At 32.5% G+C, this 23,799-nt stretch overlaps 2 protein-coding genes across 15 annotated transcripts in view; one reads left to right on the top strand and one right to left on the bottom strand.

The window, feature by feature from the left end:
* Positions 1–23,799, bottom strand: part of LOC127867311 (uncharacterized) — a 64,705-nt gene that overhangs the window by 12,246 nt on the left and 28,660 nt on the right. For 3 of the 6 annotated variants that reach the window (XM_052408384.1, XM_052408388.1, XM_052408387.1), the window contains exon 1: positions 2,970–3,219. The exons of 1 other annotated variant lie outside the window; for it this stretch is intronic. The gene's annotated coding sequence lies outside the window, so the exon portion shown is untranslated. Of the gene's footprint in view, positions 1–2,828; positions 2,873–2,969; positions 3,220–23,799 lie in introns of those variants that run through there. 2 more of the 6 variants (XM_052408385.1, XM_052408389.1) reach the window with 1 other exon arrangement.
* On the top strand, positions 1,243–23,496 carry LOC127867313 (uncharacterized). 9 transcript variants are annotated; one of them, XM_052408395.1, is made up of 9 exons: positions 1,247–1,403; positions 5,172–5,271; positions 6,564–6,615; positions 6,994–7,191; positions 7,785–7,943; positions 8,534–8,665; positions 8,838–8,900; positions 16,207–16,319; positions 16,548–21,621. In XM_052408395.1, the coding sequence occupies exons 3-9, from the start codon at positions 6,567–6,569 to the stop codon at positions 16,620–16,622; spliced, it is 789 nt and encodes a 262-aa protein (XP_052264355.1). In that variant the 5' UTR covers positions 1,247–1,403; positions 5,172–5,271; positions 6,564–6,566; the 3' UTR covers positions 16,623–21,621. The 9 variants fall into 9 exon arrangements, with proteins under 9 accessions (XP_052264351.1, XP_052264355.1, XP_052264352.1 ...); XM_052408394.1 differs by lacking the exons at positions 1,247–1,403; positions 16,207–16,319; positions 16,548–21,621 and adding exons at positions 3,306–3,412; positions 21,664–21,776; positions 22,005–23,496; XM_052408397.1 differs by lacking the exons at positions 1,247–1,403; positions 16,548–21,621 and adding exons at positions 3,306–3,412; positions 22,005–23,496.

Below are 23,799 nucleotides of genomic sequence, written 5' to 3'. Positions count from 1 at the left end.
TACGCATTGCTCTACAATTTTGCATTGATGCTTTTGCGTATCCATTGATTGAAATGAAACATATAATAATGCAATCAAATAGAGTCGACCGACAGATTCCTCTTGGAAATACTGAAGTTCGTCAGTAATATTGACTGCGTTTTAGATTATTACACTTCATGTCGCTGTATAAATAAAAGCAAATACCTTCACACTTATTTCCGCATTACCTTAAATACTGCATACAAAGTTCAGAATGTAATATATGCCAATCCTAGCATTTCGATAAACATTTAACGATCACTATTAATCAATTGAACCTTTCTGTATTTTTCCGTCAAGGTGCGTGCAGAATATATCATTCTCAAAATTTCACCTTGAAATTTCACCTTGATTTCTATGACGTACCATTTGTGTCAAAAGTCAACAAGACCTACTAGGTAAAAAGAGAAATGTACGTCGACGTACAATATGTACGTCGACGTACATTATTTTGAACTTCGACGTACAAAATTGTACGTCGACGTACAATTTTTACCGACCATTGAGTGTTAGCCAATCAGAAGACCCCTTACATCTGTTGCTTTAATTCGCATGTTAAACATTCACTGCGCTATTTTCAGACTCTTTATACGATTTTTATTTCAAAATTTGATTCCATAATATTTGGCCTATGCTTTCTAAACAATCGTGTTACCACAATAAAACAGCGGAAGTCTACACTGTGTATTAGCAACCTGCTGTGTTGATCCCTATCTTATCCCTTTGAGCGTCAAGTTATTACATATAGATCAGACATCGGCCGGCTGTCTAATAAAGTGTATACTATTTATTAATTAAACCGATTTTAGAATAAATACCGTCAAGTAGATACTTATTTTTAATTCTTTTTTTTCAATTTTATATTTTTATTCATTTTGTCCTCAATTGAAAAAGAGATTTGAAACATTTGTTATGAATAAATCTAAAGGAAAAGCGGCTAAAGAGACGAGTGTTTTGATTTGCTGTTCAGAAAATGTGTACGTCGACGTACACAAATGTACGTTGTACAAATATATACGTCGAAGTGTATTTCATATTTGTACGTCGAAGTACAATTTGTGTCCGTCGACGTACATATTGTACGTCGACGTACATTTCTCTTTTTACCTAGTAGGTCTTGTTGACTTTCGACCCAAATGGTACGCCATAGATTTCAGCGATAAATCACATCCTGTAGGTTTATTTATGCTATATTTAGTGATCGCTGGAATCCCATTTATGAATACGATTCACAATTACGCAAGAGGCACTAATATTCACGTATTATACTAAGCAATTGCTCTTTCGTTAAAAGAGTATTACTGTGTCTTGACCTTTAAACTTTCAGTAAGCTCATTTTGAGTTTTTGTCACTGGAGATACATTGCTCTATGCCGCAGAAAGGTTTGTAAGTGTTTGTTTGTATGAAGACATGTTCTAGCCATTGTATTTTAATTGTTTAGCATAAATGAACACGTCTGATACGGTGTCCACAGCCATTTTACCTACGATGAATAACTTTTTTGTATAATTTTATTCGATGGTCAACGTTTTCTCTGTCATTCAATCTATACGCACGTACTCTCTCGATTTAATGTAAACCGTGGCCACAAGTGGTTAGGATGTGTGTATGTCTCTACGGTTTAGTTTGTATCTCGGTTATGTTATTTATCTGTTCGGTGTTAAGGGTTGTTTGTTTAATTCTTTGTCATGTTTCAATGCAAAAATGTTCGCTTCGTTGATCGTTCTTGCTACTTGAACTTAAATAGACTTGTTCAGAGATTTTGCATGTTTTAAAGTATGTCATTAAATGCTTTAAATTGATAAATATAAACACTAAAGAGCTGCAGTATGAAACAAAAATGAAATAAACTAAAGAAAAAGTATCATCGCATGGACTCGAACCACTGAACCTTGGAGTAAAAGTCTAGCAATGAAACCACTCGGCCATCCGTGCTGTTGTTGTGCATGATTGATATTTTTTATAACCTATATAAGCAATCCTCGCAATGTCACAAAATATATTAGGTTAACAACGGAACTTTCCGAATAATACAATCCTTTCGAGTTTGAAACGCTTTATTAAAGTAAGATTTTTAAATCATCAATAGATGCATATGATGGATATGCAATTATGGCTGGCTGCTCAAATATGTTTAGTATGGTTAATTTTGAAGATCGTATTTTCCATGCCCAAAAAATAACTAAAACGAAAATTTGCAAATTTAAAACATTTTTGTCAATTTATCAAAACATGAACAAGTTCCTGTAAAAAAGTTCTTTATAAAACCTTCATGAACATTGCAAACATGTATAATATCATCTTGGAATCCCAGTTATTCGAGTTTAACATGTTATGTAAAACGATCTAACAATGACGAAGATCTATTTTAAAAATTCAATATCCACATCATACGGTAGACGTTGTTGACTTGCTAATTCATGGTTCTGTATACAGAAAAGCAATTGATGTTCACAATTCCTTAACTATTGTAACATACATTCTATGAATTGTATTATTATAGTGTAGCTAACTTTCAATTACGCTGTTTTCCTTAATAGTATACGCATTTTCGTTTTCTAGGTCATCCTATTGTTTACAAAATATTGAACAATAAATAATTCTCTATATAATGTCTCTACCTCAACGGATCAAGTTAGCGCAATGTTTAATTGCTAATATGTAATATACCACTTGCTAAGTTAGCTAACAGCTAAATAGTTACGGTGATTTAATTGGATAGCAATATACCATGATACATGACAATTTATGAAAAACATCAAGCATACAATTTATAAGAATTCGATACTTCATAGATAACGACTCACCTGCAGTTGAATTCAAACAGAAAGTGTAAACTTGTAAACACGACCTTGAAATAAAAATATTGTAACTATATCTCGTTATGATGAAAATAAGAAAAATACATGACCGAGGAAATCGGAGTAGTTCAGTTAACGATAACATACCTTTGATGCTGCACATACAACAATAGGAAAACCCAAGGTAACAAATAGAGTTGAGGGATAACCCGCCGTGCATTTGTCTGTAACAGTCCTAAATATAGTACTAATAAAACTCCATGGATGTTATTAAACAAAGTAAGTAGTGTTACTAACACCACGTCAGCAAAACAAGCGATAGCATATAGCTTTGTTTCCTTGACACGGCCTACACACAGTTGTGTTGTATAAACCACTTTTCGTTTTCATTTCCCAATTTGAGTTAAGATCGGCAGTAACTAAATTTAGATTTGGGAAATTAAAATAAGACCAGGGTTTTTTGTTGGTTTTTCGCAGGTTTATCCGATTTAAAACACCTAAATATAAGTATAGGTTATAAACAGTGTATACATTTATGTGAGCATTTGGAGTATTTAACGGTATGAGTTTGCTAACACCGTTGACTACTGGTATGTAAATGCGTCACATTATTGAATGGCTAATAATTAACTGTTAAAGGGATCTTTTCACGCTTTGGTAAATTGACAAAATTGAAAAAAATTGTTTCAGATTCGTAAGTTTTCGTTTTAGGTATGATATTTGTGAGAAAACAGTAATATTGAACATTAACCATGCTCTAATATAGCCATTATATGCATCTTTTGACGATTTTAAAACCTAAAAATTATAAAGCGTTGCAACGCGAAACGATTGAATAATTTGGAGAGTTCTGCTTTTGTCGTTAAATTTTGTAAAACTACGAAGATTGCTTATATAAGGTATAAAATACGTCAAGATGTGACTCGGCGGAATAGCTCAGTAGGCTAAAGCGTTTATACTTCAGGACTCTGGCAGGACTCCAGGGGTCACTGGTTCGAAACCTGCTCCGGGCAATGTTCTTTTCCTTTTTTTATTTTTTTTTTCTTGATTTTTTACTGGAGCTTTTACGATCCAATGTTTACATTTATCAATATAAAGCATTTAATGAATAAGTTAAAAAAAATGCCAAAATCTGTGAAAAGGCCCCTTTAATATACAACATTCGTTTTGTGTTTTAAACTGTACAAAAAAACACGCACCCTCGAGGATCCTTTACCAGATACAAATAACACTCTTAATTGCGGTGCCATTTTTCCTAAGCGAATGAAAATACAATTAAACTAGTCAGCTAACGCGTAAATGTTTTATTTGTTTTCGTGATCTTGAATAATCCAAATGAATGACGGCGTCTATATTGCATATACTAAATAATCATCATTTTACCAATAGATCAGGACATGATTTTTGTGAACACTATTTTGAAAACATATCAAGTTATGTAGACAATTTGGTTAAGCAGAAACAATTATACAGTAACAGGTATCATTTGTTAATTACTCAATTTGTATGCGATACCTTTAAGTTATTTATGTGTTTATGGATACCGGTGCGAAATTACCCGTCATTATTCCATTGTATTGCACTGTTTATCCACTTAGTATATACATTACTTATTAATTTTTAAAGCATTATTTGATCACAATATTGACATATATTCACATTTATATCAACGTAAGTTATGGAACTAAGATTAAGATTAGTAGCTCTGGAACAATTGACAACAACACACTAAATCAGTCATCGAATTTAAACCGGTTACTATGTTGTTGTTACCCTTTGATGCTTTGCATTTTCGTTATAATATGCACATTAACATTTTACGAAAGTATCGTTCTTTTAGTATGTTAATAACTTATTATATTGAAAAGAGCAAGCATATGATCGCGTATAAATAAACTCACAAAGAAGTCTATCTTACCATTGATATCTTCTTGCAAACGCATATGAGTCTGGGATGCATAACTTCCTTAGATATTGGACCATTTAGTTTAAGTATGATATTATTAAGCGTTATATTATGTTTGTAAGCGTAAATGCACAGAAAAAGCGCATGCTTTGTTGATGCGTATTCAGGCTTTCAAAATAAAGCCCTGAACATTTTTAAGATCCCAAAAGTCCATATTACGGTGCCAAACTGTACTAATAGTTTTCTTTCCTTTGCTTCTTTTGTAAGTCTTGTTTTTTCACCATGAGTGTGCACAGCTATGCCAAGTTTTGTCTATACATTTATTAATGAAAGTCAGGTAATATGTTATACAATAATTCATACAATATGCTTTATTAATTCATAAAGTATGTTTTTGAAGCTTTTCGTGCAGGTAAATCCATATGAAGTATTTCCGAATTCAGAACACGCTCTTGTTTACCACATGTACGACCTCCTCCAACTGACCCAGAACAGTTTCAAATTAATAAAAACAGATTTACAATTGGAAACTGTAAAGCATGTGTAAGTTATTATTTGAATTTTGATAATGCTTTGTCTATTATAAACATTAATATGGTTGCATTACCTCATAATATTGAGTCTATTTTCTTTATATTGTATTGATGTTGAATTATCTGTGTATTACATATACACAAACACAATACAAAGTAATTATATAATAATGTTTAGCAGCAATTATGTATTGCTAAGAGAACATTGACCATGATTAAAATACAATTTAATAAAAAATGTATTCATGTATTTAATGTGTCACTTTAATAAGCGTTTTTTACAATCACATTATTGGATGACATAGACGCACTATATTCATAGAACAATCCATTCGAGATGTTGCATGTGTATACGTATATACGAATACGAATACGAATACTTTATTAAACGAAACTCAGAACAATTCATTATACTGGTATGCACTTCTGGAATAAATACAACACTATTTCCTTAATTATACAATGCATTGAAAAATACATGCAAGTCATACAAAACGCTAATATTGTAACAAAAGTTTACATACAATAAAACCAAAGCTGTTACTTTGGTCATTCATTTTCAAAAATGTTTTGTTCTTTTCAAACATGCATTGCTTATTATAAATTATATATGTATTGATATTATTAGTATACTAAACGCACGTTTTGGACATTGAATTGTTCATTTACGGACTCCAGTTTAACGCAGCAAACTTGACTGCTATTATTTTCAACGGAAAACTTTTTTTAACTTCCTTATGTCCATGTTAGTACTATATAATAACAATATTTTGATAATTGTGTAATACACAAATACTAGATTTCAAAGTACTAAAAACTAAATTGTGGCTTCCATTGCGCTGTGTGGTAAACATCAGAGGGCCGTTTCAGGTTATCCAGTACAGGTATACTGAAATCAAGTACACCAGAACAAACTAGCAAGCTTTGAAAATGATTTCAGATGAGAAAAGAGAATGTTCTCCTGTGATTCCCTGCAAAATACATTAACTACTGAAAGATATATTCCACATTTGGAACAAGGGAATGAGATATTTTCATATTTGCATACTTTCTAGATAGCAAACTCACCAATTACAAAATTTGGAAATTCTTTCATCGGTCGTGAATGGTATTTAAATATTCGAAGCAAACAAGCACCAGCACTGTGTTAAAATAATTGAGGGTAAACATTCATTTCCACCAAAAAGGGAATCCAGTTTTATAATATCATTGACCATATAAGGATTCATAGACACGTGTTTTAAACAAAATACATAAGATGAGGATATTATCTGTTATCGTAAACAACTATATTTGTTACAGGAAATGCGCTCGTCATCGGAAAGAGTAAGCATTTCAGCTGTTATGCTATCCAGTAAGTATGTTCTTTCAAATCACATTTACCCAACTTCAGATTGATGTACCGTTTTCATCAAAGTCAATTGGATACGAGCACGTATTCTTAGGATTGCTGACATGTTAGGATGATCTAAACTAATGTTGGTTTATTTACATAAACAAACAATACATTTTGTTTGAAATGATAAGATCATTACACAATATACTAATTGGAAATCATAAATATGTTGCTAAAATGTATGTGTTTCCTTCTTTCTGCCACTAAACAATAATGAGCCGATCGCTGAGTTTTGATTGTCAACTGCATCTTACCATTTATCTGTATCTCCGCGCTCGATAAATCACGCTTGAAAGCTTGGCTTTGTTGAAAGGGTTACTGTTTTGTGTTTTACAGTAAACGCCATTTATCAAGGATTCCATCTAAGCTGCTCACGACTTATCGACAAGAGTGAATCGATTAATTTTCTTATTGAAACAGACAGGGAGGATTTTACTTGCAAATATCTAGATGACGCGTCCAATACAACATACGGAATAGGGGAGTGTATATATTCGTTTTCAACGTGTTTCCCCCCTAACGAACCCGTTTCAGGTTTGTTTATTTATCGTGGCACTGAATGCAGTGAGATAAATGAGTACACTGATTTTTGAGAACATCGGCGACTATATCGTGCAAAAGCATGCATTGTATTAGTTTGTTTGTCGGATACTCATAATTTCAGATTAAACATTGAGTCCTGTGTAATGGTTCATGTGGTTCAAGACATATATGTTTTGCAACTTTCTTTTTATCATAACTGTCACTTTATTTATACGAATAGTTTGTCTTTACTTTGAAAGCAAATACAAAACAACCAGACTAAATACATGGCGAATTAAGAAAACATAACAATAAGAATTCCGTTGCATTTGGCGTTACATATGTTGCTAGGAAATTATTAAATAAAGCTCAGCGTATTATGTCATTCGTTTTTAATTCGACGTGCATATTTTAGAATGCGGTGCACACATGTAATGTATGTAGCCAGACAGTATGTTAATATTGCGAAGGCATAGTAAATTGTTTTGTAATAGTTTTATGAATGTTAAGCATTCAAATACCCACATTTAAGCTTATTGATTGATCTTTGTCACGATGACACGCCTTTTTAACACTATAGCAAACACTGACGTTTTGTATTTCAGGACTGACATTTAATTATAGCGCTACTCTGACTACTGGAATTATCACTGTCTTGAATGTTAATAAAAGTTTACATGGAACAGTTTATTGCTACAAGACATACAACGTGCTGATAAACGCCTCGCTAGAGTTACCTGTCGAGTGCACAACACAAAACAACGGTAAATATATTTTTTATAAATTACAATTGTTTATTTTACTCTTTTTTTGTTTACGATCTCACAATTAGAAGCATTTGCACAGAAAAGAAGTATTAAATATAAAAAACATCATTTTAAAATCTCTTGCATATTTGTTTTCTTAACTGCGCCTGCAGTTACACGCGTCATTCAATAACTAGACGCAGCACGATCAACTACTACGCCGTAAAGTGTTCAAACAATTTAAAGATACACAATTCCGTCTTATTTATTTATGCCATTTGAACTAAATATTATGTTATCATTGTATGCAACACAAAAGCATCCAACTACGTTATTCAGTAGTGTAAATCCAGATTTACAATAGATCTATTTTATGTAATTTCTTATTTAAAATGTGTGCTATATCTTCTGAACTACATTCAAGCCATGGTATTTATTCTTACTGCAATATGATTTTAAACGAAGATGCTTTTCTTACTACAATAATTTATACAGCTATACTTCAATTGTAATAGTGTCGTAACAGCTATGTGTAGAGTTTTGTAAAATGCTCATAACAACTTATTTTTAAGGAAAATATATTGCTATTATAGACAGCTATATTGCAGGCACTTCTTCTAACAACACGTCAAAAAGCAAGCTGGCCGTAATTCTCGGTTCTATTCTCGGTGGAGCATGCGTAGTGATACTGATTATAATTGCCATCGCGTGTAGGTGCTGTAGAAGAGAATATGAAGCTGGTACTTCCGCTTTTAATTTAAATCTTCATCGTACAGATTGCAAATTAAACGTGTATAGTTAATGCGATTGACATATTAAGTATACTTGATGCTTACCATCTGAACACTTCTCAACTAGTATACATCATCTAGAATCATTTAATTATGGCTATTAAAATCATACTCATTTCAGATTATCCCGCGAATACACTGTTAACAATGGAACAAATAGAGAAAAAGTCCTCCAAAATGCAAGGTAAGATTGATTGAAGTATCTATACATATTTAATATGCCATATATGTTTATTGATTTCAATATTGAATGTTTACCTTTACTTTGTACACGAGAATTGTTTTCAATATTTCGGTTTAAGCGTTTGATTGTCGTGCTGAGTATTACAAGTTTTGACCGGATTCACATTTACAGAAGTAAGTTTTATACCAACGGTGTATTCGCTTAAATCAATTACAAGTTTTTTTAATTCTGTTTTAGTTTTACTAACACAATGTTCAAGATAATTTAACATACGTTTAGAAAAATAACTTTAAACATACCATTGTTTTGATTGGCCCAGGTATTGCTTATTGTGTGAAAGAAGCTTTGTTTCTCACATGATAGACTCTTTAAAGGTTTAATGTTGGTATATGTAATATTATTTGTCGAGGGTAAACAGTCTGTGGTTCTTGCAGATTTAGAATTAATGTGCATGCCTATTTGAGAAAATATAACGAAATTTGCTAAAAAAATGAATTGCAAAAAAGCAAATTTGCGTAATCTTGTTATTGTCCGAACGCTAAAACGTTTGTGATTACAAAGCGGTAAATTTAGGTGTGTACAAAGAGATATGCAGATTGAAAGGGTGAAAACCCGACTTTAACTTGAATGGTTTTATAATGAAATTACAAGAATAGCGAGTACTTATTTGTAAGGTCACAAATGCTGTTAGTGTGTCACCAAACAACACATACACATATAACACAAATACATTTTGCTTTTGTATAAAGACGTTCATTACAATAATATACTTTTTCAAATGTGGTAGGCGATGCTTGTTACCTCGGGCTACGTTTTTAAACGGCAAAACAGAAACAAAGGATTTGTAGGGCCGTCGGATGAGGGATAGCAGAAATACTTCGTCAAACGTGGTAGGCGATGATTGTTACCTCGGGCTACGTTTTTAAACGGCAAAACAGAAACAAAGGATTTGTAGGGCCGTCGGATGAGGGATAGCAGTAATACTTCGTCAAATTATATAGACAACTGTTTGAGGATAATAGTTCATCTGAACAAATGACGAGATTTTATTATGCAAAATGAAAAACAATACATGTGTGGATGTCAACGTGTATTGCACATTTGTGTTTATATGATTAATGTAGTTATAATTGTGTTTATTGTGCAATAATTTATGTTTAGTAACATAATGCATATATGTATTGTATTATTTGTATAAGCAATATAAAATATAAAAATTACTTTTAATAATCCCGTGTTAACTTCCCATATAGTGCTTATATAAACAACATTAAATGTACATGGTTAACCTTAACAAAATGTTTGGTAAAAAGCAGGCCTTTGCGATATTATACTGATCCAAGGAATTTGGACATTCAGTTCGGGATAGTGTTGGTCAACTAATGCTCATATATAAAACAAAATTATGTATTTAAGAAAACCTTTGTTCTGTAAACGTTTGCAATTCATACGAAATTTTGATAAATTTTACTGTGACGGTTATGACCTATTTGGGGGTGTTAAAATGACTCAGTCACAGTAATAACAAAGCCGATATTGGTTTTTAGAGTCAATGTAATCTCTAATTCGGACGCGAGAAATAATGCAGGAAGATTTGTACTGAATTTAAGGGTCTATGTACCAATACCTTTTCAATTATTATGTGTGGTATCGATAAGCTTTCACTCGATTATATATTTTGGAGTGTATGCTCAAATATGTGTAATATTTTATTTTGCTGATAAGGTTTTATTGGGACAAACTATTCAGTAAAACAACTGTACCGTAGTCTGCATGAGTTTATTATCTTAAATGAAAAAAAAAAGATAATTGTTTGCTATTGTTGTCAGTGTATGCCCGTTGTCATGTGTCGTGCGAATGTTTAGCATGTTACTATTCTAGATTCCACATTGTTCATCCAAACTTGATGAAACATGGTCAAACTGTTGATCATCACACCATCGTGGGCAAGTTCAAATCAGTAAAACATGCGTTAAAAAATGAAGGTTACCAGGTTAAATGTGAGAAAACTATCACCACTTTAGAGGCAACCTTATGACTTTACCTTGATAATATCTCATTCGAGTCAAAATTCAGGTCACGTTTACCCAAACAGCGTGTCACCATATCAAAACAACAACCTTACCTTCGCTCTAGAGTCACATATAAACTGCATTGTGTGACACTATCTAGGCCGAATTTCAATGTAAGTCAAGTGCGTTCAAACACTATGTCAAACATTAAATGTAAGAAGATCTATGCTCAACTTCAGAGGCTTAATTCATTCTCTCGATAAAACTTGCCCGATTTTTTTTTACGACACCTAGCTCAATTGCTCGTCTGAGTCACATGCGTTCAAATATTAAGTCACCAGGTAGAATCGTAGAGTAACCTGGTTAGGACTCTAGTAGAAAGATGTACTATTTAATATTGACGATATTTTGCAGATTGTTTTTTTATCGATGCCACGTTTGAATCTCGGTTAAATGTGATCAATTCTACCACACTTCGTGTACATTGAACTCAGGTTAGCGTTTCAGGGCCAGTACTGCCCTCTTGATATACCAGAAATAGTTTAAAGCTACAATAGTTTACACTGTGTTGGTTAATTATCATGCACCCCAAATGCGGGTGTATAACATTGTATAAATGCAATAATATTACGCCAGCAAGACTTCCAAATGAACACCTATTAGATTTAGTCGAATTCTGCATTATGACGATTTAGTTTTAGAGAAAAAGCCGACGATCTATTTCGTTCGCAAGTTAATAGATTTTATTTCTTACATTCTAGGACAACATGTCCCTGTGTATTTGTGATTTATTCTAGATTGTTTTCATGTATGTTACATCAGTGCTTTAAAGCTTTGCAAACGAATATATAAATAGGTGTTTACTTCAGAAAGCAGCTCAGTACCCCATTCGTTAACCAAGATTCGATTCATTCATCCGGTTAGAGTTATTCGGATTACAAAGTGTAACCGTCCTTTACCATCCATTTGTCTATGTCATGCACGTTCGGTTACAGTAGTCAACTTATCAAATTGATCCCTGATCTTTTGGCGACATCCACTTGTTCTACGCAAATTTATTAACAAGAGCAAGGGCTGATGAATAATTACAAGAAAAGCCAACTTTGTCAGTTCATATTTACTATAATGTTTTAATGTGATACCTTACGTAAACACATTTTATATTCTATATTTGAACATAAGAAAACATATGAGAGGAACAATACAAAAATATAAATGGAATTAAATCGCAAAATGGCGGAATATAATTTACACCAGACTAGCACTAGTGTAAATAAACCTCAGCTATAGACTAGCACTATACTGAGTCATGTCGAGGAGGCGACCGGAAGTACTGCCCTAAAGATAGCCCCAACCCCAGTTGCACTATTGATTTAGTTTCTCGTTTATGCAATAATCGCCAACAGACAATCAACACCGTTTTATGCTATTTCGCATATGTATGCAATTCCCATTTCAACGAACTCGTTGCTGGTTCGGAAGTAGATATTATACATGCGCAATCGCTAAGGCCATCCGCAACCGGCCAAATAAATTATCGGTACGCCGTACCGTGCAACATAACATACATGCGCAATCGCTAAGCCCATCCGCAACCGGCCAAATAAATTCTCGGTACGCCGTACCGGGCAACATAACATACATGCGCAATCGCTAAGGCCATCCGCAACCGGCTAAATTAATCCTCGGTACGCCGTACCGTAGGTTTTCAAGCCAAAAAGAGCTATTCCAGGTACGCCTAAGCACGCCGTGCCATCGAGCGAGTACTAGAACACCCATACTATCCCGAAACATAATTTTGAAAGCATGCCTGCCATCCTCACACATACGAGCACTACGTGATAGGTGACAACAAAATGCTATGTTTACCTCCCCCGGACGAATGTACATCAATATAGATTCACCTATTTATAAGTTTAATGGTTCCGATCCCCTCCAAGACATAGAATTTCCGCCACAAAAATAAATTTATTTATTTTCCCCAAATTCTATGACATGTTTAAAACTAATTTAAACACTCGCGCAACGAATCTAAATATATATTTCGAGTCCGACGTCAAATAAGTGAACGCCATCATTTCTGAAAAACCTGGAGCCGTATTCACCAATGTACGTAAGTCTCAAATCTTAGACTCAGCTCCAGTTTCTGACTCAGACTCAGACTCAGCCTTACAAAACTTAATTCACGAAACATAAAATGGTTAGTTTTAGACTCAGACTCAGTAAGGCCACGACTTTTATATTTCTTGGTTTACAAAACCGCCGACCCTAATTTTTGGAAAATGGGAAAAAAAATAAAATCGGAAAATCGTCTTTTTTTTAAATATTTTATTCCCGACCGCACTGCAAAACGAGAAAACGAGAAAAAAAAAACGATCCGGTTTGAGTACGAATAAAATCAAGTAAGTACAATCAACGATTGGTTCACATATATTCAATTGCAGAGATCGGGATATTTTTCAATGTGACACATTATGTACCAGTCCTTTTATGGGCACTTCTCAAAATTTATTTCGGGTAAAAATTACAGACAATAAGAAAATCAGCGTCAGTCAAATGTCGACCCCATCAAAATTTATTTCCGTGTCTGTGACGCAACTATATTGTTTAACATGTTAATTATATTAAACAAACCCGATAGTATTTGATAATTAGTATAAATAATCCAATAAAACACTGCCATTATTTACGATATATGTGTTTAGGAATTTTGTAAACACGTCCGCCATAGTTTATAGGAACTGTACAGAAAGTTTGGAAATCGGAACAAATCGGTATATCTCGGAAAATCATTGATAAATGTATTTGTCGTTTCAACGCTTTGGGCCGAGTAATTTCGGCAAATCGGAACTCAACTTGTGTAAAACACTAGCTCAATTAACCGTTAAACTCCGCCTCCGTTCTCTGCAAAAGATTCGAAGGCGGAGCTATGCACGTGCTTTTATTAAATTGGAGGATTGCAATTGAGAACCAAACACACAATTGATTCGGCATGTTGATTGCTAGACAAAGGAAGCCAATTTTTTCGGCGCGAAATTTGTCGCTTTATTGCTTCCGACAGAAAGCGGCTTTCCTTTGATGACGTCAAACTGTCAATTCACACAGACTGCACATTTTCGGAAGACTTTAACCGACTCCTTGTTTACAATTCCAGTAAAAAAAAACACTTGCTAACATTAAACTTTGGATTAAATTATCAAAATAAAGCAAAAGCGAAGTTGACAAATATGATTAAATTAATTCGCGTCAGTTCAAATAAGACGTTTTGCGTTGTAAATCAACGAGTTTTCATGACAACAACAACTTTGACAAACATTACCGCGACGACGCATGGATCGATCTACCTCGATTTTTTTTTTTCATGTACGATCTCATAAGTCGAGTAAGAGCAAACACATACCGGGTTATTTGTGTATGAGTAGTTTATCTTATATAAGATTTATGCAACGGGCATCGCATTGCGTAATGGTGCGCATCCAATTATGGAAATGAAGCGCAGTTTTTCGTTTTAATGGGAGAAGAACGCATGTCATGTAATGCAGTGTTTAAAATTGCCTGATGTTACATAATGTGCTGTTAGGACTCATTTTATTTGAAGATATAGATGTGTTTCATTGCATAATTTGATTTTTTGTCTCTGTGTTTAAGGTTATAAAAGATATGTTGTCTTTGTTCTGATGTTATTAGTATTAACTTTTTTTTCCAATGATGTTTTTTTTTTTTTTTTTTCGACCGCCCGATGGACCATTTTCAAAATAATTTTTGTAAACCAATAAAAAAAAAAGTCGTGGCCTAAGATAAGTCTCAAATGCTAAGTCTACAATGTTTAGACTTACGCTATACAATCATGACGTAACGTCGTTTGAGCGTTTACTTTACAAAATGGCCGCCGCACGAGGTCCTTGCGTAATAATAATATTATATTTGAAAGAGTGTATCTAGATCGTACCAACCCTTTGGAGATTTATAGGGATATTGAACTTTACAAACGGTATCGTTTAACCCGACCGGGAATCGTATTTCTTTGCAATATTTGCAAGGAATAGTTGAGCCGCAATACGATGCGGATTCTGCAAGTTCCGGTCGCCCTGGCAGTGTGTACTTTCCCGAGCAACGTGGCAAAAATCATAAAAAAGCGGCATTTAAAGTTATGGTAGCCAGAACTATGTAGACCTGTGCACAGGTCAATAATATTTTGACAGCTAGAGAGTTGAAGTTGTCAAATTTCCAGCTGGTACGACGCCGTTCGTGCAAAACAAGAACTTGGTGCGATCGCTGATACGTGAGTCATTTGCGATGTGTGCATTTTGCAATTGTTCTTATTTATTGTAAACAACTGTCATATTCATATTTGTCCGCGTTTGTTTGTTGTCTTTTGTGAAAATAATCTCCAAACTTAATGAACGTGAACATGCACTAATTTTATGGATAATACTTGTTGTTTGAATGAAAAAGTAATAACATATAATTTGCATGTATCATAAACTATAATAATGGATATTCTCTAAAAAGGGAAACCTATTAGAAAACGATTACAAGACATTTACTATGCATAAATTTTGATTTCATTACTATTACAAATCTATTTATAGATGTAGGAATTTACCTATAGATATGTATACGCCGAAAAAATTTACACTGCCATGACGCAGTTGGTAGCGCATCGGTGCTCGTGATTATATTTGACAGACCAATCGGTGGTTCGAAATTACATCGGGGACTTTTTTTTTCTCAACATTTTCAAGATAAATTATGACGATTATTTAGTTATTTTTAAATTCTTGATCTTAAATGTAATGTTAATTAATGTTTATTAATTTTAAAAAAGGTGCTATAATTAATGTGCATATTATACACCCTGTTAAGAAGATATAGCGTACACCTGAATCCATATGTGCATCTGTCCTTGTGTCTGTCTATGTTGTAATTGAGTTCCAATACAAAATGTATTTTTGCGACAAATGCTGTAGAATATGCATTTGTTGATGGCAAGTGCATTGTTGTAATGCACTTTATTTGTAAATTAATAAAACACTCAACAACAGGAATAATATTTTATTCTCAAATGCACATATTATTGCATTTTCAATCAATAGTAAAACGATGACATTAAATTTGATTATCAAGTTAAGACACATCAGCATATTGCATCACTTCTGACATAAGGCAGAACTTTCATTCAATATAATTCACATAAATGCACCGATCATAATCCATTTATATCAATATCTATTTACTTATTAATATTGTAATTTTTCCAAAAAATGGGTCAATTTTAAATGATCAACTTTCAGGTTTTACAAGTACTTTGGGGTGCATCGATTGGACGCATGTGCATATCAAGAAGCCAGTAAACCATGTAGAAGGATACATAGGGCGAAAGGGCGTTCCCACCATCAACGTTCAGGTATGGCTTAACAGTCAGTTATGTGCAAGTCTAAATGCAATCCTTTTTATTTGATACAACTTTATTTTAAACACAAATATTTAATGAAACAACTGTATGTTAATTTTAACAGTTTGCCATTAGCAAAATAAGAAACATTTTATCAGCATTTTATCAAATACCTAAGAAAAAAATTACAAAAATATGTCTTATTTTGTTAGTGTAATATAACATGTTTTATGTTAACAGGCTGTGTATGATGCCAGCTACAGAATAACGAGCTTCACTCAAGTTCACTGCCAGTTGGCCAGGGCGAAAGCATGATGCCAGGATTTGTTGATGTCTTATTTCAAATTCACATTACTGTATATACCATTATTCTGGAATTTCATTCAGTTAATTGAATGAAGAATTTTATTATTATCAATGATGGATATCTTGTAAGCAAATAATATCAAGAAGTGTCCCAAGACAACGCATTCAACTAATATTCCTCTTTAAATGTAGAATGTATTTTATATGTCAGTAACATAATACAATGACCAATGTAATATTTAACCTACATTTCTTAAAGCACACACATATTGACTGGAATTTTATAAGTACAAAAAGGGATAGAATCATATTTTTATCATAGAAATAATAGTACCGGTATGCCCCTTTTTGAATTAAAAAAAAATCTTATTATTTTGTGTGCAACTGCCCCATAACTATTATTTCTAATATAGACTATCTATTTTAGAAATAATAGAGTTATGAAGTAGTTGCACAAAAAATAATAAGATCCTTTTAATTACACAAAGGCGAATAAATCTACTACTAGTATATTACATGTCAGAGTTATAGCTCTTAGTCACGTATTGACACTAAACACATCTTTTTCTCCAAATGTATTATTTCAATTTCTACAGTCAACTTTTTTATTTCTTATTCTAATTTTTCTTAGTTATTTCCCATCGGTTTCTCTGTAAGTTTTGTTAAGGTATCGGCTTGTGATCTCTTGTCGTTCTTCTTTGTGAGCGCTGCAAAAATGGATAAAAAGTGTGATTTGTATAAATGGACTTGTTCTCATATTATGATCTTCAAAGGTTAAAAAATTAATACATATATATCACATAATCTATGTATGCATTGGTACTATGCATTGGTACTATGTTTTAACATATTTGATGCTAATTATGTTTCAACAAATGCATGACTTTTGTTGCATATTACATAATAACATTATACAGTACTTGCTTTGTCAAATGGTATTGTCAGTATAGTTCTAAGAACTGGAATTCCATCCATGCAAGTTAATTATTAACTCTAAATTAATTGTATGCACTGCAATACCTTCAATTAGAGCTATCTAAGTGTTAAATTTATTAATATTTAATTTTCAAGATTTGTTCCTGACAATTTGAAATCTAAATTTAAAGATATCCAAAACTTACATTCTTTACACTAAATGCCTCTACTTTCATGACTGGTACACTCTGAAATCACATGAAAAAATATAGTGTCACTTAAAAAATCTAAATTAATTTAATCCAGTGATGTTTTCAATGCAATAAAATTGACAACTAATGTTAATATACTATACTTAAGTTAATGTATAATAATCCCAGTGTTAACTTTCAAACACAATGTTTAATGTTAATTTAATGCATGTTTTTTCTTTTATTTTGTGTTTATATAAGGGTGAATTTCTATTATATTGTATACTATGTTGAATGTGATGCATACAATATAAGTCATATGGTTTGCATTTTCAATGTTCTATACATATGGTTAATGGTTTGCATATAAATGATAATCTATTTATTTACCATATGTTCTTCACTGCTGGCTGTTGTGGCACGCTCACTGCTTTGTAACGCATATGAAGAAGCTGCAAAAATTAAACGCAAAAATTAATTCAAACATATAACTTTGTAAAACACTTACGCACATACACTTATGCTCATTAATAATAATAATTAGTTGATTACCAAGAAATACAATGTCTGTATTTGCACTCATTCCTTGAATAAATGAACTCAACAACAAAATTGAAATAGTCAAGTGATTTAAAGTATCTAACAAAAAGGAATAGAAATACTTCCTTAAATGCACTAACTTCATTAGCCGATCTAAATTAATGATCTTAATGTTTTATTTTAATTGTCCTTATACCAAACCCTGCTATATTTACAACAAACAAAGACTCTGATAAAAGTTGCCATTTCATACCATATTTCTGTGAACGAGTTCATGAATATTGTTATTTAGTGCACCTTTGGTGAGCTTACCTACATATTTCCTTGATGAGTTTAATCAATAATCATATGAATTGACAAGTGTCAGATCTTTTTTATAACACTAATTAAATTACGCATTTAAACAATTATTATTAAGTTAAATTTAACGAAAAAAACTGAAAATTGTTTTCAATGCGTGACGTACCTGTATATATTCTAGCACCATTTCAGCAAAATAATACAGTATCATAAAACATACATTAACCAATGAAAATGCTCATAAGCTTTTTTACAAATTTAAACAATATAAGTAAGTAGGTATTGTGATTATATCACATAGAAAACACATATTAGGTTCGACATGTAGTAATATTGAAACAAACTAATTGCAATTGATTATAGTTTTTCAACAAAATTAATTTAATGAAAGCATAACAAAAAAAGTAATTAACTTACACCGAGCCTTGGAATTTTGGTTCTTCTTCTGGCACTGTTCACCAGTTTTTGCGACCCCAAATTTTCTGAAAGTTTAATAAAAACAATTGTATGATGTATAGCAGTATTTATGAAACACATTACATTTCATGTTTGCCATCATAACTGTCGATTAGTTTAATATAAACGACATACAGGGTAATAGTTATCAATGTAAACGTGTAGTAAATGAAAAGTTCGTTTGGAAATGTGCAGATTGTAATCAGATACGAATAAAACACACATGGGTACGAATCTAACAGGGTACGAGATGAAAACTAAAACAATAGACCTCCTTAAATGGTAAACTTATCCGTGAAACCACAAATATTCATTATTAATACTTAAATAACAATTCACTTGTGCAAATTTTGGAAACAAAGAACGTGCAACCGTACCATAAATTATAACAAATGTTTGAAACTAAAACACATTCCACAATCACATCCGAAATCCGTAAGTACAATTTGCTGAGTGGTTATGCCCCTTGTTTACATAGTGCATTATTCGGCGCTAGTAAAAACGACATCGGTAGCAAATCAAAAAGTAAGCTATTAAATAAAATATTACAACTATAAGGCAGATACGATAATAACATGTAACTTACATTGATATTCTACTCGCCACCTCGTCCCATTTTTTTCTTCGAATAACCAAAATCTTTTCGGCTCCGATCCCCTTATACTCGCGGATAGAAGGTTCCAGCGGTCCCGAACCAGCGCATTAAAAACAATCTCTGGCTCGGACCAATCTGGACCTGCTGGCGCTTCGTTTCGCTGTCTTCAACTGCCAAACACTCCATTCAATAAGTTATAGCAAACATGTCCGCTACTATTTTTGACACTATTTGGCGCGTTTTCCCTACTAGAGAGTTCGCTTAGTCGTGACGTCATTAAAAAAACACAATCTTATTGAAGTCTATTTCCAAATGCGTTCGTGAATACGAATCCTGAGTCTGTCTTTAGTAAGTCTAAGCCTGAGTCAAAGTCTGAGTTTGAGTCCAAGTTTGAGTTTATTATTGATGAATACGGCTCCTGGAGCCGTATTCACCAATGTACGTAAGTCTCAAATCTTAGACTCAGCTCCAGTTTCTGACTCAGACTCAGACTCAGCCTTACAAAACTTAATTCACGAAACATAAAATGGTTAGTTTTAGACTCAGACTCAGTAAGATAAGTCTCAAATGCTAAGTCTACAATGTTTAGACTTACGCTATACAATCATGACGTAACGTCGTTTGAGCGTTTACTTTACAAAATGGCCGCCGCACGAGGTCCTTGCGTAATAATAATATTATATTTGAAAGAGTGTATCTAGATCGTACCAACCCTTTGGAGATTTATAGGGATATTGAACTTTACAAACGGTATCGTTTAACCCGACCGGGAATCGTATTTCTTTGCAATATTTGCAAGGAATAGTTGAGCCGCAATACGATGCGGATTCTGCAAGTTCCGGTCGCCCTGGCAGTGTGTACTTTCCCGAGCAACGTGGCAAAAATCATAAAAAAGCGGCATTTAAAGTTATGGTAGCCAGAACTATGTAGACCTGTGCACAGGTCAATAATATTTTGACAGCTAGAGAGTTGAAGTTGTCAAATTTCCAGCTGGTACGACGCCGTTCGTGCAAAACAAGAACTTGGTGCGATCGCTGATACGTGAGTCATTTGCGATGTGTGCATTTTGCAATTGTTCTTATTTATTGTAAACAACTGTCAAATTCATATTTGTCCGCGTTTGTTTGTTGTCTTTTGTGAAAATAATCTCCAAACTTAATGAACGTGAACATGCACTAATTTTATGGATAATACTTGTTGTTTGAATGAAAAAGTAATAACATATAATTTGCATGTATCATAAACTATAATAATGGATATTCTCTAAAAAGGGAAACCTATTAGAAAACGATTACAAGACATTTACTATGCATAAATTTTGATTTCATTACTATTACAAATCTATTTATAGATGTAGGAATTTACCTATAGATATGTATACGCCGAAAAAATTTACACTGCCATGACGCAGTTGGTAGCGCATCGGTGCTCGTGATTATATTTGACAGACCAATCGGTGGTTCGAAATTACATCGGGGACTTTTTTTTTCTCAACATTTTCAAGATAAATTATGACGATTATTTAGTTATTTTTAAATTCTTGATCTTAAATGTAATGTTAATTAATGTTTATTAATTTTAAAAAAGGTGCTATAATTAATGTGCATATTATACACCCTGTTAAGAAGATATAGCGTACACCTGAATCCATATGTGCATCTGTCCTTGTGTCTGTCTATGTTGTAATTGAGTTCCAATACAAAATGTATTTTTGCGACAAATGCTGTAGAATATGCATTTGTTGATGGCAAGTGCATTGTTGTAATGCACTTTATTTGTAAATTAATAAAACACTCAACAACAGGAATAATATTTTATTCTCAAATGCACATATTATTGCATTTTCAATCAATAGTAAAACGATGACATTAAATTTGATTATCAAGTTAAGACACATCAGCATATTGCATCACTTCTGACATAAGGCAGAACTTTCATTCAATATAATGCACATAAATGCACCGATCATAATCCATTTATATCAATATCTATTTACTTATTAATATTGTAATTTTTCCAAAAAATGGGTCAATTTTAAATGATCAACTTTCAGGTTTTACAAGTACTTTGGGGTGCATCGATTGGACGCATGTGCATATCAAGAAGCCAGTAAACCATGTAGAAGGATACATAGGGCGAAAGGGCGTTCCCACCATCAACGTTCAGGTATGGCTTAACAGTCAGTTATGTGCAAGTCTAAATGCAATCATTTTTATTTGATACAACTTTATTTTAAACACAAATATTTAATGAAACAACTGTATGTTAATTTTAACAGTTTGCCATTAGCAAAATAAGAAACATTTTATCAGCATTTTATCAAATACCTAAGAAAAAAATTACAAAAATATGTCTTATTTTGTTAGTGTAATATAACATGTTTTATGTTAACAGGCTGTGTATGATGCCAGCTACAGAATAACGAGCTTCACTCAAGTTCACTGCCAGTTGGCCAGGGCGAAAGCATGATGCCAGGATTTGTTGATGTCTTATTTCAAATTCACATTACTGTATATACCATTATTCTGGAATTTCATTCAGTTAATTGAATGAAGAATTTTATTATTATCAATGATGGATATCTTGTAAGCAAATAATATCAAGAAGTGTCCCAAGACAACGCATTCAACTAATATTCCTCTTTAAATGTAGAATGTATTTTATATGTCAGTAACATAATACAATGACCAATGTAATATTTAACCTACATTTCTTAAAGCACACACATATTGACTGGAATTTTATAAGTACAAAAAGGGATAGAATCATATTTTTATCATAGAAATAATAGTACCGGTATGCCCCTTTTTGAATTAAAAAAAAATCTTATTATTTTGTGTGCAACTGCCCCATAACTATTATTTCTAATATAGACTATCTATTTTAGAAATAATAGAGTTATGAAGTAGTTGCACAAAAAATAATAAGATCCTTTTAATTACACAAAGGCGAATAAATCTACTACTAGTATATTACATGTCAGAGTTATAGCTCTTAGTCACGTATTGACACTAAACACATCTTTTTCTCCAAATGTATTATTTCAATTTCTACAGTCAACTTTTTTATTTCTTATTCTAATTTTTCTTAGTTATTTCCCATCGGTTTCTCTGTAAGTTTTGTTAAGGTATCGGCTTGTGATCTCTTGTCGTTCTTCTTTGTGAGCGCTGCAAAAATGGATAAAAAGTGTGATTTGTATAAATGGACTTGTTCTCATATTATGATCTTCAAAGGTTAAAAAATTAATACATATATATCACATAATCTATGTATGCATTGGTACTATGCATTGGTACTATGTTTTAACATATTTGATGCTAATTATGTTTCAACAAATGCATGACTTTTGTTGCATATTACATAATAACATTATACAGTACTTGCTTTGTCAAATGGTATTGTCAGTATAGTTCTAAGAACTGGAATTCCATCCATGCAAGTTAATTATTAACTCTAAATTAATTGTATGCACTGCAATACCTTCAATTAGAGCTATCTAAGTGTTAAATTTATTAATATTTAATTTTCAAGATTTGTTCCTGACAATTTGAAATCTAAATTTAAAGATATCCAAAACTTACATTCTTTACACTAAATGCCTCTACTTTCATGACTGGTACACTCTGAAATCACATGAAAAAATATAGTGTCACTTAAAAAATCTAAATTAATTTAATCCAGTGATGTTTTCAATGCAATAAAATTGACAACTAATGTTAATATACTATACTTAAGTTAATGTATAATAATCCCAGTGTTAACTTTCAAACACAATGTTTAATGTTAATTTAATGCATGTTTTTTCTTTTATTTTGTGTTTATATAAGGGTGAATTTCTATTATATTGTATACTATGTTGAATGTGATGCATACAATATAAGTCATATGGTTTGCATTTTCAATGTTCTATACATATGGTTAATGGTTTGCATATAAATGATAATCTATTTATTTTCCATATGTTCTTCACTGCTGGCTGTTGTGGCACGCTCACTGCTTTGTAACGCATATGAAGAAGCTGCAAAAATTAAACGCAAAAATTAATTCAAACATATAACTTTGTAAAACACTTACGCACATACACTTATGCTCATTAATAATAATAATTAGTTGATTACCAAGAAATACAATGTCTGTATTTGCACTCATTCCTTGAATAAATGAACTCAACAACAAAATTGAAATAGTC

This window comes from Dreissena polymorpha, chromosome 2 (genome assembly GCF_020536995.1).
Source record: "Dreissena polymorpha isolate Duluth1 chromosome 2, UMN_Dpol_1.0, whole genome shotgun sequence".
NCBI lineage: Eukaryota > Metazoa > Mollusca > Bivalvia > Myida > Dreissenidae > Dreissena > Dreissena polymorpha.
This window is presented reverse-complemented; position numbering and strand designations above follow the sequence as displayed.